We start from the raw sequence: 19,761 nt of genomic DNA on the forward strand, positions 1-19,761 counted from the left end.
CCAAGAGTTTATGAGAAACTCAGTTGGGAAAACAACTGGATGTGTAACAAAAACATTAGGAATTTTACAGTAAAAGAAAACCAAAGAAAAGAAAAAGAAAAACAAATTATTAGTAGTAGATAGTAGTAGTAGATTTTTAGAAATTTGTGTCATTCTTTCCCCACACATCACCCGACTGGCTGCGTAAAAATATTTTAATAACTTTCTGGACAAAATACTTGTTGGAAAAAAAAAAAGAAGGAAAGTGCCAGGAATGATTTCAGCCATAAAACTAAAGAAACTACAAAACATTTTGGCAGTAAAACCATTTTTGGGTTGAAGAAACTTGGCAGGATCGGCAGCACTGCAGCAGTTGGAGTGTTTTTACATAATTTTGCTAAGTCATGATTTGCATTCAGTGCCTGGCAACAGTATTTATGAGGGCTTGGAAAGAAAAACATTCTCATTTATGCAAACATTCTCATTTATGCAATGAAGCTATTCCGATTCTTCTGATTTTTATCACATTTTGTCTTATTACAACAACTAAATTTGATGTTTTTTTTTAAGTGTGCCAGGCGTTTGCTCTCCATTTGTTCTCCAGTTAAATTTGGACATTTTTAATTTAGTTTGTTTCAGTTTTGCACTTCCAGAGACTTAATTTTTCACTAATTTTTTAAAATAGCTCAAGGTCAGTGAGATTACATGGTGATTTGTAGCTGCAGCAAACAAGTTTGCCTCAGACTAGCAATTAAATTTGAGGCTGAACTTTGACTAGGCCATTCTGACACCTAAAAAGGAGGTTGTAAAAAGGTTTTCTTCCATGTATTTAGCGCCGACCACCGTCTCAACTCTGTCCAGCTTCTATATCAATGCTGAAAAAACAATTCCCACTGCATCATGCTGCCACCACCATGTTTCATCATTGCATCATTCGAGGTAAACAGAAAAATACATGTGTGTTTTATAGAGCACTGATCTGTTTTGACAATATAGAAAATAAATCTGAAAGAAGAATCTGATCAGAAGGCTGATTATAAGTTAAAAAAGCTGAAAGAAGATGACCAAATGTTGATAAATTCAATCCGTTAAAAATATTTAAACAGAAAAAAAATATTTCAAATAGTTTTTCTAAAACAAGAACCCAAAGCAGATTAGCGTCACTGCTAAAACTTTTGACCAAGAGCGATAACGGCCTGATCGATTATGACAATAACCATCAGCTGCTGCCAGACAAGAAACTCTCAGATTTAAATAGGCCTTCAAACATTCCCAATTCATCTCCTTTACAGCCACACAGTCCTTCGTTTCCAGCCAGCTGTCCGCTCTGTTCTCGTTTCATTAAAGGAGCTGAAATATGATGACATTTCACAAGCGGCTGAGACATGAGAAAACTCAGACGAGCCAACGATTGAAGGTCTCGATGCTTTCATCCTCAGCTCAGGGTTGTGGTCAGGATTTCAGAAACAATGCTGTCAAAGGAGGATGAAAATCTTTCAGTGGATAGCTGCGCATACTTTTCACATCTGGAAAGTTTTTCAAATTCTTTCTTGCAAAACAGATTTCATAGTGAGCGTCTGAACAGCGGCGTAAGTTATGTGGTTATATTTTTTCTCATTTGATTAGAGCTCTTTCTTCCACCAAACTTTGCTGCTGTAAATAGGGCTATAACTAATGATTTTTGTTATCAATTAATCAATTTTTCTGGCGATTAATCGACTATTCTGGTGATTAATTAGACAAAAATTGGTAAATTCTGCAAATTTTTCCATTTACTCCTTTTTTACACAGTTTTTGAAATGCATTAAAAGATGTGAATAAAAAAAATTAAGTTTATTTTTTTTTAAAAAGCACAAAAGGACAACATCCTTTTAGTGCAGAGGTGTCCAAACGTTTTGTCAGGTGGGTCAAAAATACTCACGGGCCAAAAAACCCAACATAAAACTAAAACCAAGCAAATAAATTACACAATTTTAGTTTTTGTAGGAGTGTTATTGATTGTATGGCAGCTTGTTTTCTATTTTTTGGGGCTCGAGTGAATAAATTTATTCTCAGAACAAGAGCAGCGTTTGGGTCACTTCCTTTCAAAACTCTGGCTATTTTTAGTCAAGTTTAATAAATTGGAAAAAAGCTGATTTGGATGCAACATGTCGGCTTTTTAGTTTGTAAAAGGATGAAAACTTTGTGTTGTACTTAATATTTTTGATTATAAGAAACTTGAGGAGTTCTGGGTATAATATATTTATAGGAAAACACTTTTTTATTATCTTTAATGCAAAATGTGTATATATTTGCACTTTTGTAGCTTGATTACTGGTGTGAATGTATTGTTTTTTCAGCAATTGCCCTTTTTTGAGTCTGTGTGCTCCAGGTAAGGATTAATCAATTTCTAAATTACTTGACTTGATTATTTCAATAAACGATTAATCAGAATTAATCTGATTAATCGTTTGAATTCTAGCTGTAACATTACAAAATATGGATGTTCTGAACTCTGGATTGAGAATTAATTTCTGAACACAATTAGACAAGATGGACACGATGAAGGAAAATGTGTACTTTGTTCTGTCCTGGCAGCGGACCAACCTTCGGTTCTGACATAAATGAGAAACAAGACTAAAGGAGAAAGGCTGGTTTAACTTTTGATGGCTGACGGCTCCATTGTTCATTATCTGACTCTCTTTGAATACTATCTGCATTCAAACATCGGATAAAATTAAGCTACGGACCAGAAAGACGCTTTGTAGAGAACCAACTAAATTACCAAGAAACATATTTGGTTTCTCTTCGGAAATTATTTAAAGCTGCATTTCATTAAAAGCGGTTCAGATGCAGAAACATTAGATTATGAATGTGGGGGTTTCTAAAAAAAACATGCATAAATTCAGCTAAAGGAAAGTGGTTCATACTGAGCAAGTATGTGGTGACAGTGGAGAGAAATGGCTCCCTCTTAACAGAAAATAAACATTTGTACCTACAAAAACCAAAAAGTCATGGATTCTTATTAAAACAACTGAGTAAAGTTTAAAAAATAAATTATAAATTAAAAGAATGTTTTAGCTGCATTGATTTTATGTGACTCGTGAAATCAAATCAAGGTCTGTTGCACCCAATAAAATTGTTAGAATATTTTTCATGTTTTTTTTCTAATTAACAAACATACGAAAGAGGATTAGAGCCACCAGAAAAAAAGATTTGGCTTTAATCTCACAATTTTGACTCAGTTTTACTACGTAACTGGTTGGGAAACATTTAAAATCTTGCAAAAACACAAAATCTTAAAGTATTTTTCCTCTAGTTTCTAGTACAAATACCTCAGTACACTTGAAATAAGACAAAACTAACTCAATTAAATTTTCAACAAGATAAGTTAAATATAACAAGACATTTTTGCCATGTTATAAGTAAAATAATCTTCCAGTGGAACTATAACTTTTAAAAAAATCAATATTAATGAATTATTGACTTAAAACAAGCTCATATTTCTTGCTGAAAAATTACTTGCAAGTTAGTTTTGTCTTATTTCAATTGTACTAAAATATTTGCAAGCAAAAAATACTTGGTTTTCTTTCTTAAAGGAGAGTTATACAACTCAGGAAAGGATGTCACAAAGCAATGCAGCAGCTGGTTCTTTATCTAAGTTGATAAATATGTAGAGAAGTAAAGAGAAAAACCTCAAATCAGATTTAAGATTCTTGTAGGAATTATAAATAAATTTCACAGCCAAAAGAGGAGCAAACAGTTTAAACTAAAAATCTGCATCCTTTGGCTTCATTTGTTTTTGTGACTCGCCTCCTAATTTAAGTTTTATGGAGTTGCACATCTATAATTATGGTTTCTTTGGTTATTTATGACCAAATGATGCTAAACTTTGAGCCGTTTTGGAGCACCATTACCCGAATGGGTCAAGCCTTCCAGACGGAGCGAACAAAGAGAAACACCAGCAACGTTCAGGTGAGAAATTCATTCTGGAGTAAAATTGACCCTTATCAGCCAATTAGCCTCCACCAGTGAAGAACAGGACACAGTGACATGCAGGGTTATTTTTAAGGCGTGGTGTTTAACCTCATTAAAGCCCTCTAAGTTGTAATTCTCTGGCTATTACCTCAGCAGGTCTTAAATGTGAGATCTGGCCATTATGTGTCATTTGAGTGGCTATTTTACACAGTCTGGCTGAACTTCAGCATCAAAACACAATGATTAAAAGAGTTTTTAAACTTTAGAAACAGTTGAAGCGAATGAATAATAAGAAACGAGATTTTTTTTGTCCTTTTACTCTGATGTGCAATACATTGAAATAGAACGGCTCTGAGAAACAGCAGGAAATATAGTCGGTTCAGTTCACAGCACATGATGCATACCCCTCGTTTTTAAGGCAAAGGAAGCCCAACGTGGAGGAGCTCTGCAGGAGGTTTTATGCTTCAAATAGGAGAGGAAATTCTGACACTTCTCAGCTTCTCTGCTGTGCAACATTATATTCTCCGTGTTTCATTTCAGAAGAGAACAAGAAATCGAAGAAAACTCATCCAAATGTACGTTTGTTTGATTTCCATTCGGATATGCAGTGGGAAGACATTTCAATGAGCAACACTTTCAAAATATTCTTAATTTTCAGCATTATGCAGAGATAACTGATTACAGAAATAAAAACAGGGGGAATATGCTCAACTTCCTGCACATTATATTCCAAATTACACCAGTTTCCAAACAAACATTTAGATTTTACAGTTTTTTTTCCTTCATTAAAAACCAAAGAAACTAGGTCACTTCAACCACTATCCATTATATATAGCCATGCATTAAGAGTCTCTGATAGTACGCAATACTACATATTTTGCCAAACGTTCATGCATATCATAAATTAAATTTCTATCAAATAATCGATTAATCAGATTTTTTAAAAATGGCATATTTCCCATTTTAAACACTATTTTATTCTAAATTAAAAAGGTTATTTTTCTAAATAACGAATATTTTAAAGCCTGAAATGCAATAAAACAGAGAAGTAAATACTTAGATATGCCGTTTCTGCTTATCAATAAAATGTAAGGCTGATCTTTTTACTATTTTTTTCAAATAACCAATTAATAACTAGACAACAAAAGATGCTTAACAGGACAATTTGACAGATTTAGAACCAGGTGAAGGTAAAACAACGACACTTTGAGTTCTGGGTAGAACATATTCAAATATGAAGGTTTTTTAATCTAAAATGTAAAATGTCTATATTTTTTGTAGAGTTTTGGCTTAATTGCTGCTTTGAGGATTGCTTTTCATCAAATGGCATAGTTTACTGTCCGTCTACTCCGATTAAGGATTAATCTAATTCAGGTGACGATTATTTCATTAATCGATTAATCGCGATTAATCCGATTAATCATTAAACATCATTAGACTAGTTTTTATACCCAAGTTTATGAGCAATTATCATCATATGAGAATCCCATACTTTTTTATAATAGTCTAGCTTTAAAACGGACCATTAACTGGTGAGCAGAAGTGGCTGCAGATCATCACAGCGCCCCCCACAGGCTCCCACGGTAGTTACAAGACATGAGATCAGCATCACTTCAGCTCTGATGTGTCATGATGGATCTAGATTCATCACTTGACCTTTGTTCAGCTGTTCAAGCCTAATTTTTTATGCTCTCAAACAAATTTAAGCCTCTCTTTCAATTAGCCTCAAGTTTAAATGATCTGGCTTCTGCTGTTCATAAATTAAATTAGCTCTTAAGTAATTTTCATTCCAGATAATCAAGGATTTTTTCTTCCAAGGACATTTCTTTGCTTTGTTTACTTAAAGTAGACCAACATTTTCACTATTTCTGACATAAATTCATGAAACTTTGGATAAGGCGAAGTAAACCGCTGTGAATCTTAAACATAACTCCTTCACACATTTGGCTTATTAAAAGAAAAAGACATCCTGTTTGCACATTCCTTTGGGCCTGACAGAAAGAAATATAATTCATTCTGAGTAATAAAAACAGTATTTTAATCACTCTTTGCTTGAAAGCACTTGCAATAAATAGTCAAAGTTATTAAACTAAAATGTGGCCTTTAAAGGTGATGCATAATTCTTCCTTGACCAGATTAGGAGAGGTTTATGGGCGATGTAAAACGTTCAGAACTTTTTTTTGCGCAAAATCATCAATCATGGTCAGTTCTACCTTTCAGAAAGAGCTGTTTTTAGGGCCTATGCCACTTTAAATCCAGATTAGCTGCTGTTGGCCACACCCCCTAACTCAACATTTACACTCGCACGTTCCAATGGCTGCCAGAAACTATACAATCAGACATGTCTGAAAAGCACAAGTGGAGCCTCCTGTATAACCAACAAGAATGCAGCAACCAATCGCTTGTCTTTTCCAGCAGCTGATACGGCGATAAAACCAGCAGACCAAAGATGCTGGAAAGACAGCTCAGGTTGCTAGCTTACGGGTGGAGCCTTGCTGGGGTTGCGAGGTAACGGGACCAGTGCCTACTGATTTGTGACGTTATAATCTGGAGGTCCTTTAAATGGCTCAGTTTCAAGACGTAAAAAAAACATCAAATTACTGCCAAAATTCAGTTGGATTTAAGCGCTTAAGCTGCTTGGGTTGCTAGGTAACAGGCCTGGGAAAGGTTGAGGTTGCTAGGTTACGGTGAAGTGCCTGTCAGCTGAGGCAAACATTTTTGGAAGGGCTAGTTTTCCAGACACCAAAAACACCAGTTTAATGCCAAAAAATGGCTCTATGTACTTTTTTAAGTGCTTGGGTTGTTTTTAGAAGCAGTAGAAACCCAAATGAAGGTACAAATATGTGTAAAATGTGAATTTTGCATAATACATCCCCTTTATGTGAAAGCAACTGCCTACCAAAACATTAAAGAGAAACAAAAAAGACATTGGACATTGAAAGACGTTTGTATTGTCTTGGCTTCTGAGTCGAAGATTATGTCCTAGATTTTGCGAGTCATGAATTATGCTGGAACAAAGAAATGCTGCTCAGCCTTATTTAACCTCAGCGGCTTGTCCCTTACCATATGTTGCTTCATTTCGTCAAGCAGGAAAAGGCTCAAGTTGACTGCTAGCTGTTCTTTACGCCTACATTACAGTCAGTTCAGGAAGGAAAGCATCTCAGGAGTCTGGGTAACGGTCCTTTTGAGGATGCAAATGAAAACTAATTCCCTTTTAAGCATGCATGCAAACCCACACACACTAAACCAGCATCGCTGTGTCAACAAGCGAGTGTGGAGCAACAGACCATGAAGAGCAAGCGAGGCTTTGACTGCACCATCATCCCCGAATAGACAGGAAACAGACGGAGGATACCAAGATGAAGGAGTCGAAATATCAAGGGATGAATTTTTAACAAGAGAAATCTCAGAGATATGGACGCATCGCAGATGAGAAGGACTACAGATAAGAAGCCGACAGGGGAAAACACTGGTTCCTATAAGTGTTCTTATGTCTTGATTTCACTGTGAAAATGATTCAAAGCCGGTGAGGAGCGAAGCTTCAAGGATTTGGGAATCTGAAGAAGAAATTGAGTTAAAGAGAAAATGTTGGTGGAGAGGAGAAGAAAATGATTACGTAAGGAGTTCTTCAGAGATACTTTTGCTTTGCATACATTTTAAGCAAAGCAGCTACAGTTTGTCAGGTTATAACCACAAACCTCAAGGCATCTTATTGTGAGTTTATGTAGTAGATCACAATAAATAACCGAAGTGGAGGAACGATGTTTCGTTTTCAAACAGAAATAAGAAAAGTTCAGCTTGCATTTGCATCAGTTTGTAGAAGCTCCAAGTCTTTTTGGGTCTCTTTTAAACTCAATGTTTACACTCGCATGTGAAAACAACCGCAAACAGATGCACAGTTACACAGCTGTACAAAAGTGGAGCCTCATGCACAACCAACAAGAATGCAGCAAGTGGTTTCTGAATGGTAAGTGAACAACAAAACATTTGTCTTTTCCAGCAGCCATTGTACAGCACATACATACTTGAGCAGGCCTGCAATTAATGGCACAATAAATTAAAACAAGCTCAATAATTTCCATTTGGATGATTTACTGCTTTTCTCTTCTCTCTAATAAAAATTGGATGACAGAAGTCTTCAGTCTGGTGCTTTGGTCTCAAATAGCTGTTTTTCTGAAGAACAGTGTTGTTTACAGATACAGCATAATTAATTTTATTTGTTGTTTCTCTTGTTGTGTTTATTTATTTTGGATATTTAAAATATCTTCCAGTTCCAGTGTTAAATGTTCATTAAAATGTAAAGTGTATTAATCTTTGAGATTGTGTTCTTGCATTATTATTATTATTATTATTATTATTATTATTATGCCATTACCATTATATTCCTTGAAAATGGTTTCAAAACAAGGCACACACTTTGGTTGCTAGGTAACCGGGCTGGGTTCCGCTGTGGTTGCTAGGTAGCAGGGCTGGGTTCCACTGTGGTTGCTAGGTAACAGGGCAGCGCCTGCTGATTCTAACTTAATAATTGGAAGGTTTTTGGAACGGCTCCTTTTCCAGACACCAAAAAACATAAAGTTATCACCAGGAAAATGGCCGGGTGATTATTTTTCATTTTTGTTTCGCTTGCACAATGCTTTTGTGTTTAGGCAAAGAAAAAAAAAAAACATAAATCCTTTTAAGTTTGCTGAAAATGCGAAAAAGGTCAAGCGCAATGAATACATTTACAAATCAGTCCAGAAGTGCATTCTAAATAACACTGGTATTTATCTTTAAAGGGCAACATAATGTCACTTAAACCCTGAGTCATCACAGCAAAAACACACAGTCATTCTGTATTAATGAGAACGGCCGACGCAAGAGGAAAAAAGCGGCAGGGGTTAAACGGGGGCTTAGCGTTCCCTGCTGGGGCTTGTCGGCACGCTGTTCACACCGGCTGCCGGGAGCGCCGGATCCTCATCTGCTTTGACAGCGCTCATATAGAAGCCATTACACAAACATTTCCTGTGGGGCTGACCACACAGCGTGAGCCGCAGATCAATCTGAGCTCCCCACAATCCCTGCAGGAGACATCGCCACGCACGGGAGGACGAGGAGGATGAAGAGGCAGGCAGGGGGAAATGTAAATTCAAGATTCTCCGAGATGCAGCAGCAGCAAATATGTTTTGGTGTAATCAAAACAGGAAAGAGGAAGGATGTCTGACTTTCAGAACCGAGATGATTTAGTGGAGAGGAGACCAAAACTTTAGTCACATGTGGAAAAATCACATATAACGGACGATATTGCAAAAACCCCTCCAAAAAATTATCACAATATACGTTTTCAAAAACCTCAACGATTTCATATTTTCTGCTTTTCCCCCTTTTTAAGAAATTTGATTGGGCCAAACAATTATAACTTCACAACAGTTTTTTTTAAGCTTTCCGTTAGACAGCCACCAAACAAAAAAAGCATACAAAAATACAGGTATATACAAAAATCACACAATCTGTTTAGTGCATTAAATAAAACATAATTAAAATTAAAGTAATAATGGCAAAAAAAAGGAAAGCAAAAAATTACTTTGATAAAATGTAAAAAAATTGTTTCCCCTCATGCGTATTATGTACTAAAAGCTAAAAATCTTGTTTTAGTGTTAAAAGGATTTTTAAATTAATTAAGAACTTCTAAAAACACCAAAATATGTCGCACTAAAAATGCAAAAAGTAGAAACTTGGGCTCACTTCCAATTGATCAGGAACTTTGTTATGATTCATATGGAACGCCACTAGTAACTTTTTAAATAGCTTTATTAAATTTTTTTGTAGGAATCAAATGTCATTCATTGTAAATCCAAAACTAAGAAAGTATTTAGCTGTATCAAAAGAAAGTAGCGAAACTAGTCATTGATTAATCAGCCAATCTAAAGTTGATTGATTCAAATGAAACAACCAGACAAAGAACTGGAGGTTTAAAACGGTTGCGTTTCTAAGCGTTTTTTTTAAGCCTAAACAAACAACAAATAATGATTAAAAAGTTGACTGTAAAACTGAAATAAAGGTTCAGCGCTGAAAAAAAGTTTGGTAAGTTGAATTATTGGCCAGTTTTATAGGTTTCTCCTATACACACTCATATCTTCTGCCCTGCTCTCTGGAAACTCACCCATACATCTGACAACGCTGAGAAACTTTTGACAATAACTTCTCCTTTGCACGCCACGTCAATCAAATCATAAGAACTGTCTCTTTCCATCTAAAAAATAAAAAATACTGCTGGGTCCAGTCCATCGCTCTGCTGCTGACAGAATGCTTTAATAACATCCGCTGTGGACTGCTGCATTTGTTTTTTATGGTTCGTGATTCTAAGACATGAAACATGGAAAACTTCAACTCTACAGCACAAATGTTCTGCACTCGATGCTATAAAGCTGAAAAATAAGATGGTTCATATGTTTTTATTGACAATTAAAGCAAGAGATGCAAACAACTTCTTATCAATTAAAAGAAAACAAAAAAGAGGAATGATTTAATTACCGTTTCTTATGCCATAAAACAATTAAACGTCAGTTCAAATCATTAAAAACTTAAACTGCTAGCTTATTGCTACTTGGTTTAACTCAGAAATGGCCGGAGCCACTGCTGCCATTACCTTAATCTACTACTAGCTTGTTTCTCCTCCTTAAAAAGAGAAACGAGCACGATTAATCACGATTATTGTGATTAATCGTGATTAATTTAACCTTTTCACCTTTAAAATACATTAAAATGCAAATAAATTAGTAATCTAATTACTTTTTAAAATCAGAAAATGAATATTTTTCTGCCTAAACTGCAGCAAACAAAAAATTACTTTAGAGAATGCTTAATCATTTGTAAATTGATTAATTTTTGCATTAACCAATTAATTGGATAGCAAAAGGTGCTTAATATGATATTTAGGTTTGTACAGAATTTGAACCAAGTGTGACAGAATGGATATCGGAAACAATGACATAACTTGATTGTAGAAGTAATTTTTAAGTTGTAAAAGCTTAAATATAAGCTTATACCAGTTGAGGAGTTCTGGTTAGAACAGATTTACAGACATTTTCTTGTTTTAAATACAAAATGTATTTTTTTGTACAGTTTTGACTTACTTACTGCTCTGAATGTGTTGTTTTTTCAGCAAATGGTATGTTTCAGAGTCTGTGTACTAAATTAGTTGACAATTAATGCAATAATCGATTAATCATAATTAATCATTTAAGTTTTACAATACATTAAGTTATTAATAAATTATTCAACTTCTTTTTAAAAATCAGAAAATAAATATTTTGTTAGATTGATTAACCGATTAATTGGGAAAGCAAAATGTGCTTAAGTTTTTATAGAATTTTACAGTTTTGGGCAGGGCAGATTTACAGACAAAGAAGTTATTGCGAAATGTATATTTTTATACAGTTTTGACTTAATTATTGCTCCAAGTGTGTTGTTCTTTCAGCAAATGCTGTGTTTTAGAATCTGTGTACTCCATTAATCGCTTACTAAATTAGTTGACAAATATTTCAGTGAACGATCAATAGTGATTTTTTCCAATTAATCGTTTCAGTCCTAAATTACGTTAACAAATTTACCAACAAATAAGTTATTTTTTTTAATTTTTCTCTTAAAAATGTAAAAACTTTTGTACATTTTTGACTTGTCTCAGCAAATATGTGATTATAGTTTATGTATAGTCTAGTTAACGATTAATCAAAATTTAGTTGATTTAAATAATCGATTAATCATGATTAATCATTTAGCCATAAAGAAATCCTAGAGTTAAATGTGGGTTTAACTGTCTGTCTTAGTGAAAACCAGCAGCAATGAATGGTGTGATGTTTTATAGAAAGTAAAGTGAACACAGTGAGATATTCGACCTGAGGGTAAAACAAAGTACAAGCTTAGCTGGAGACTGAAATTCTCTTATGCATTTTGATCCTTCATCACTTTTCAGTCCAAGTCCAACTCACAGAGCAAAACTCGAGGGAAAGATTGGCTCTTTGTACAATACAGCCCTTCAGGGGAGTATGGGAGGAAAGGTGGGGGATCAGAAGGTGAGAAAGCAAAAATATAACAATTTAATAAGCTCTACGGCAATGAAAGGCGGCAAAGAGAGGCAGGGAGCTGCTTGTAAGAGAAGTGCACGGCTGAATAGAGCCTGACAGGTCTAAATGAATGTTAGCCTTGGCCTGGTCTCAGAGCTGAAGGTCTACATCTCATCACCTGAATTATTCACCTCCTGGGCCACTGATTCACCCGCTCAGCCTCAGCGTGATATAGCCTGACTGTGTCGCTGCGACAGTCTCATCACCGCTCGTGTTGGAGTTGTTGCTCAGAAAAAAAAGTCAAAAAAGAAAAAGAAAGGCCACTGGAGGTGAAATATGACATTTCCAGGACCAAGCCCAGACAGGACTGATATCTGGTTATGGAGACTTTCACACAAAGAGATGAAATCTCTCTATAGTGGATACCTCCAGGATAAAACAACAACTGTTGTAGAGTCAAAGTAACACCTATTACAGAGGCTGAATCTGGAAAATGTTTTATTTCAAAGCCTTCGATTACATCACAAATATCACAACTGATATTGGTGATCGATGGAAGTCTATTATGAGGATTAAGGTCAATACTGAGCCTAATCACTGAAGATGATTAATAAACATAATCCTACAGGTCCTCTACATTACAGCTAAAGCTGGATAATTAATAAAATTTGAAAAACAGAGTAAAAAAAAAAATCAAATTTGATTAATTGCAAAACATAATTTGGATGTGTAATATGGTAGAATATCATCACATCCTGCATCCAGGAACAAATACAACCTGCTGGATGGGCTTTCACAGTGCTTTATGCTAATACTTTAGTAAACAGTGAAGAAAAAGTGGGTAAATTGTAATAAGTACTGCTATAAGTAGGGCTTATAATCGATTAATCACGATTAATCAATTACTGGAGTGTACTCAAACATAAAATTTGAATTTGATACTAGAGCAAATGCGCAACTTATGAGAAAAAATACAAAATGTAATGATTACAAACTGTAATACTTTGTGTTCTTTTACAAGATAAAAATAAACTACACACCAGTTAATTAATCTATCACATAATCAATTAATCGTGACGGTTGTAGATTTAACATGAAGAGGCAGAAATATTTTTGTTGTTTTTCTGTAAATATTCCAGCTCAGAAGTTGTCGGTTGAGGTCCAAACCCAGAAGCGGAGTGAGTGTGTGTGCTTCCAGGTTGCCTATGCGCAACAGTCACATTGCACGCTATGTGGTAGTAAGTAGGGCAAATGAATTCAAAACCGTCATGCTCCGGCTTTAATGCTTTGTGACACAGTCAGGAAACTGAAGCAGTTCTGATTTCCCAAGACAAATCTACGAGAGAAAAAACACATTATAAACAGAGTTATAAGGGATCTGGGTGAGTAAAATGCAGAGTTTGTTGGGGGATATAGCATCAGGCAGCATTCACAATGTAATCAACAGAAATAAGAAGCAGAAAGAATAAAAAAAAAATTATATTTTGCAAATAAATGAGGCTCGATAAGAAGGAGGAAGCAATGAGTTAGTAAAATGCCTGGATTAGGTTTGGTACTTGAAGTGAAATGAGTTGTGTAGCATAATAGAAATTATGTCAATGGGTTGTTTTATTGGACATGTAGAAGAGTAGAAAATTACTCTGCCGTTTTCTTATTCTCAGTTGTTTTCATTATGGTGCCATAACACGACGAGTGGCAACTAAAAAAAAGTAATCACAGTTTTCCTGGAGGAAAGTAAGTAAAACCATTTCTACAGGTTAAGGATAAAATAAACTCAAAAGATTATGATTACCGTATTTTCCAGACTATAAGCGCACTTAAAAATCTTAAATTTTATCAAGTGCGCCTTATATATTGTTCTGGAGTAAACAGCGCCCTCTAGTGGATTAATATGGATTAATTCTGGTTCTCGAAGCGAGTTTGGGTGGTACAAAGTTCTTGTCAAAATGTTTTAGCTACATTATGGCTACCGTAGAGTCGCGGAGGAATACGTAATGTGCTTTGACTGACTGATTTATCTCACCGTTTAGTTTTGCTTACTGCGCCTTATAATCCAGAAAAAGATAAAAAATAAACCGTTCATTAACAGTGCACCTTATAATCCAGTGCAGAAAATACTGTATTTCAAAATCTGTGGTTGCAAAAACATAGAAAACTAAGAAATGCAACCCAAATCTGTTCTCTCTGGCCTGGGTTTATAACAAGCTGAACGATCCGATTCCAATCTTTCTCCCCTAAAAACAATCCAATCTGAGCCTCTTCCATGTGTGGGACCAAATGAGACATGATTGTTTCCAAAGCGTTTTCAGTTTGAATGGATTAAATGTCGCATTTAATCAGACTTTTATGTCACTGACCAGGTCGTTGGAAACTATTTAAAGCTAAATCTGGTGCAAATCAACTTTTATTAATGTTTTTTGCATATTGTCCATGTTTTAAATAGCCTAAGAAAATACTAAACGATTTTTTAACAATCCTGTCAACTCCCATCGGTGTACAGACATTAAAATTGATCGTTAGACGGCGGCGGCCATGATTACTTTGGTAAACAATGAAAAAACAGACAAACAATGCATGCGGGTCACTTTGGCTTGAAAAACATTTACAAGTCTGATTGTGGTTGCATTTAATTAAAAAATAAAAAGATTTAATTGACACCGATACCCATGTAGGAGTCTTCATTAATGTTTATAACTGGTGTCATTTGGTAAATAATGTCATTTTCAATGGACTTTTAAAGCAACTTTAAATGCAACTTTGCATTAAAAATGTAATTATTTACCCACATTTTTAAATAATCTGTAATTCACAAACAACATATATCCTATCAAAGCAGAGAATGGAAGGGAAAGTCCGTCTTTAAATGAGGTTTTAGTGAAAAGTCGTCGTCTCCTTCTGGACTCCATGTGCATATCCTTCACACCGAGTTAAAATGGATGAAAGCCAAAGCGCTTGTTAAACTAATATCGCAATTACTTTTCTGCAGACAGAGTCGCTGCGCTCGAACAAACCTTAAAAGCAACTCGAGCCGAGTGTGTTTACTTGTGTGTTTCACTTCACGTTCTCGCAACGGTGTTGATCAAATGAGCCGTGTTTTCATAACTCTTTCGCAACGGTCTGATGAACATAGGGCTGCGTACGGAACATTATGAAAGCTTTAAATAAAGCATATCAAAGTACGCTGGATGAAAAACGTGGACCTTGTGCCTACTTTATCAGACAAATAATTTAAAAGAAAGACAAGTTGATAAACCAAAAGTTGACTCTTATAATTGCATGAAGGAAGGAAAAAGGGGTGAGTTTCTTTGTCACTGTTATTTAGGAGCCAGTGATCTCGGTTTTCTATTGTGTCAAACATGAAAGTCTGGAGAGAAATGGGAGAGGACAAGAGGTGAAACTGAAATGGTTTGACATTAGACTTGAAAGGAACATAATGGCAGGCTAAAAAAACAATACACCACAGGAGGAAGCATTTTAGTTAGTCAGAAGAGTGACTCATTGTAAGGTTGGTATTTTCTAGTGAAAGCAGCAACTTTTAATCCATCAATTAATTTTGAACAACAGCTGCAGTAACACGCATTTATCATTAATCTAATACATTTTCACTGTTTATTTTTACACGCTTTAGTGATTAATTTGGTCAAATGTCCAGCTGCTATACTGTTTTTAGTGAAATTAACATAAAAACAGCTGTGCTATATCTTTAATAAGTATGGCCCTACAGCATAGATGCAACATCATCTGCATCCTAACTGCACTAAAGAGCTTTATTAGAGATCCTTCCTCCTGCAACCATCACTGCTTCCTACTAATCCAATAAAGGTTTACATCCATAATTTTAAATTACATTTCTGGTGGTATTTGAATTTATTTCCACAAAAAGCAAACAGTCTATTGTCTTTAATAGACAAACATAATAACTGCACATTCCTTGGATGAAAGCATGCTATTTAACATCTGCAGACGTTTTAGTACAGTAAATTACAGTAAAAAGATTGCATGTTCACCCTTTTCACCATATGTTTTTTACATTTCACATTGTCAACTTGAATTTCAGTCATTTCTCAAGATGGCTGCCAGTTTTGTGCTTTTTAAGCCAGTAATTGCCATAAAATGTTACCCATTTTCATGATTTGGATGAACTTAAAGTCGCATCATCTGTTTTCGACTTTGTTCATCCTATTTATACAACTTTAAAGTAAAGATATGCAACAAAATTAAAAACTAAGGACTCATATCGGTCATCAAGAGGAAGGAGATGAAGATGTGCGACACTGAAAGAAAGACCTTTGGCTTAATGGTTAGCGTTAGCTTCTGCTAATTTTTTAATGAATTTAGTGGTTTAGCATTAGCTTCCAAAATATTTTTATGCAGTTAGTTGTAGCTTCTGCAAATTTTTTGATTGCATTTAGTGGTTTAGCATTAGCTTCCAAAATATTTTTTATGCAGTTAGCTCTAGCTTCTGCTAATTTTTAAAATAAATTTAGTGGTTTAGCATTAGCTTCCAAAAATCTTTTTATGTAGTTAGCTTCAGCTTCTGCTATTTTTTTCATAAATGTAATGGTTTAGCATTAGCTTCCAAAAATCTTTCTATGTGATTAGCTTTAGCTTCTATTTTTTTATGAGTTTAGTGGTTTAGCATTATTTTCCAAAAATCTTTTTGCGATTAGCGTTAGCTTCTGGTAATGTTTTATGTATTAACCTGTTTAGCATTAGCAGAGCTAACATTCTTATCTTTAGGAGTTTAGAATCAACTTCTGCTAATTTAAAAAAATATTTTTAGCAGTTTAGCATTAGCTTGCACAAATTAATTTATGTTTAACTGATTAGCATTAGCATAACTAAAATTCTAGTTTAGTCAAATAGTGGTTAGTGAACCTCATGGTTTAGTTAGCTTTGCCCACCACTAGCAATAAATACTGCTACTTTTAGTGCAAGCATATATTCTCCATTACAACCCTGAAAACCCAGAAAAAAAGAAATAAAGAAATTATATATAATTTCTAAGGTTCAAAATGTGATTTGAAGCCAAACATGTTCATCTACTAAAAGATTTAAGTGCAAAAATAAATTTTCCATGACGACCACCTTGAAAAATGTCCGACATCTTAAATTCATTAGAGGCTAACCTCCCCCCCCCCCCCAAGTTTCAAGCTTCTTGTATCAGCATGTAAAAGATTCGACTATCTGCTGCAGTATTTACAGTGGACACCATCTCCATACACATTTCTATAAGAGGCTCAAACAACTTGATGTTTTCGTGGACTTCTCCTCCAGCTTCAACCCAAAATGACTCGGAAGAATCAGGGGAGCAAGTCAGTTTTTCTATGCTGAAGATTTATGAAAAGCTACTGGATGGGAGAAGAGGGAAGGACAAGAAAGGGCAACCCAGATTCTGTGATGCCATCCCTGAGGGTGGAGGCACAAACAGCTTGTTGATGAAGGTTTCCCTCTCATCGTTGCTTCTGAAAAGTCTAATTTCACCTCAGACATCTGCATCAACAAACATCAGAGCAGAGTTTAAAGTATTTGATGCGAGGCTTCATGGGCCACTTCCTTTCTGCTTTCATTCTTGTCCATCGTGGGGCAGAAATCTGACTCTGCCCTTAAATGGGTTTAGATGGAGTGAGCAGCCAGATGTAATAACCTGCTTCTCCATTTTTCATCTCTTTTCTGATGCGTGTTTCTTTCTCGTCCCTCTTCACTGGTTTCCATTCAACCCATTTCGTTCCCTGCTGATGAAAATGGAGCCATGTACCACCTGTCACAATAAGAAATCAATTCATTGTATGATAAGTTCTAGAAAAGCTGCAGTTATTTGTCACCTCATGTGAAGAAGTTAGTTTGCACTACCTGTAACAAAAACGTCATAATCCATTTTAATTATTGTTGTTTTGTTTGTAAGAAAAAGATTTAGGTCACATTGAAACAAACAAAAAAAAAACATCTCAGAATTCTATATTTATTCTTAGAAATCTGACTTTTTTCTCAGAATTATGACAAATTCTGAGAAAATTTGTAGGATTTTTTGTAGGATTTTTGCTAATCTATTGAAAACATTTAGTTGTGGTTATTCTAATATTTTTTCTCAAAGTCATAATTTAATCTCAGAATTCTGACTTTTTCCATGAATTTTGACTTTATGATAATGTAATGAAGCTGTACAAGGACAAGCTGAAACTGCACAATTGGGCAGAAATAATTAATCGTAATAAATAATTAAGTAATCGATTAATCATTAGAGTAGGTAGAAAATGTCAACTGGTGAAACAACACCACACTCAGAGCAGGAATTTAGCAAATAACATATACATTTTACATTTAAGATAAGAAAAAAACCTGTCTTTAAATATGTTTTATCCAAAACTTCTGAAGTGGCAAAATGTTATCAATTTATCCAAAAAATAAACATATTTGGTGTTTGCATTGTTTAATGTATTTCTAACATGGTATAAAATCGCTTAAGTGGCTAAATGAAAAATTTGTAGAATGATTAATCGTCAGACTAATCGATTAATAATCTAAAATAATCGTTAGTTGAAGCCCTATTTGTCCCGCTAACAGGACGTATGAGTGACGGTAAACTATCAAATATTTAACATAATAGTAGCTGAAGAAGTACTGCATATATTTATTGTTGGTAAAATTTAGCCTTCTTTCTGTGATTAACTTTACATCAACATGGCTTCCATCGCTTCTCCTCACTGGCAGCTACTTTGTAATATGAAGCACGATCCGCTTTCATGAATACTAAAGTATCTCTTTCTGAAAACATCCTCACTAAACTGAAGATTAATCAAGAATCTAATACATAAACAAACACGGCTGTACAGGAATAAATATGTATTCGCACACTGACACGCATCCCGATGCTATGGACCGCTCCATTCATATTGATCAGGGGTTTAACCGCCTCTGGGGTTGAATCAAGCTAAACAAAGTCCTGGTTTTCCACGATGGCAGCCCGTAGAACATGAGTCACGGTCGAGTTTGAGCCAATAGCGGATTTGTTTGCCAGGTGCTGAGGGTCAGAGTGTTGTGAAAATTTCTGTCTGTGCAGGAAACGAATCACATGTTCATGTTGCACTTTGTTCAAAACGTCCCTGATGGCCGACGAGATTTCCTCTGAATTCACTGAAGAGAAATGAGTCAGAAGATGAAGAGGAGGAACAAGAGGAAGAGAGGCGTTTGGTAGAAATCCTGTAAGAGTTAAAGGAGGTGAAAGTAATTAATGTCCCAACTTGGAGAACCTCTGAGGGAGTTCTTGGTAGTTTTCAGCAGAAATATGTTTAAACAGCAGAGCTCAGTCGTCAACGTCATATGCTGCTGGTTTTTCAGTTTCCTGAACAATTAATTGGATTAATCAGTTATTAAAATAATTGTCAACTAATTGAGTAATTGATTAATTGTAAAATGGAGTAGACTGACTCAAAAATTTGGCTTAACGTTTTAAAATACATTTTAATCAAAGGTATTTTAATTAAAAATGCATAAAAAATTTTTAAAACATGTTTTAAAGAAAAGTTAAACCAGGTTAACTTTAGTTTCTCCAAACAAATATCATGTAAAGCATCTTTTGCTCTCCACTTCTTAATTTGGTTATTCAGGAAAAAAAGAAATTAAGCTACAGCATTGACGTCAGGAAAAAAAAATGGTTGAGCTTTTAGGGGTTTATTTAGTGTAAATGATCAAATCAATGAACAAAAATAATATTTTTCATTTAAAGTAATAAAGACCCAAAAGGAATGCTATGTTGCTGCATTTTGGGAAAGTTTATTTT

The 19,761-nt window shown here is 34.9% G+C and overlaps 1 protein-coding gene across 2 annotated transcripts in view; it reads right to left on the reverse strand.

The window, feature by feature from the left end:
• Positions 1-270: 270 nt before the first annotated feature.
• The window catches only part of magi2a (membrane associated guanylate kinase, WW and PDZ domain containing 2a), a 116,099-nt gene continuing 96,608 nt past the window's right edge, over positions 271-19,761 (reverse strand). The window contains exon 3 of one of the 2 annotated variants that reach the window (XM_015045155.1): positions 271-1,451. In XM_015045155.1, the coding sequence (XP_014900641.1) occupies positions 1,432-1,451 (20 nt within the window). In that variant the 3' untranslated portion in view covers positions 271-1,431. Of the gene's footprint in view, positions 1,452-12,774; positions 13,318-19,761 lie in introns of those variants that run through there. The other variant, XM_015045154.1, reaches the window with a different exon arrangement.

Source organism: Poecilia latipinna, unplaced genomic scaffold, assembly GCF_001443285.1.
Source record: "Poecilia latipinna isolate Pla-1442-1.1 unplaced genomic scaffold, P_latipinna-1.0 Scaffold710, whole genome shotgun sequence".
Classification (NCBI taxonomy): domain Eukaryota; kingdom Metazoa; phylum Chordata; class Actinopteri; order Cyprinodontiformes; family Poeciliidae; genus Poecilia; species Poecilia latipinna.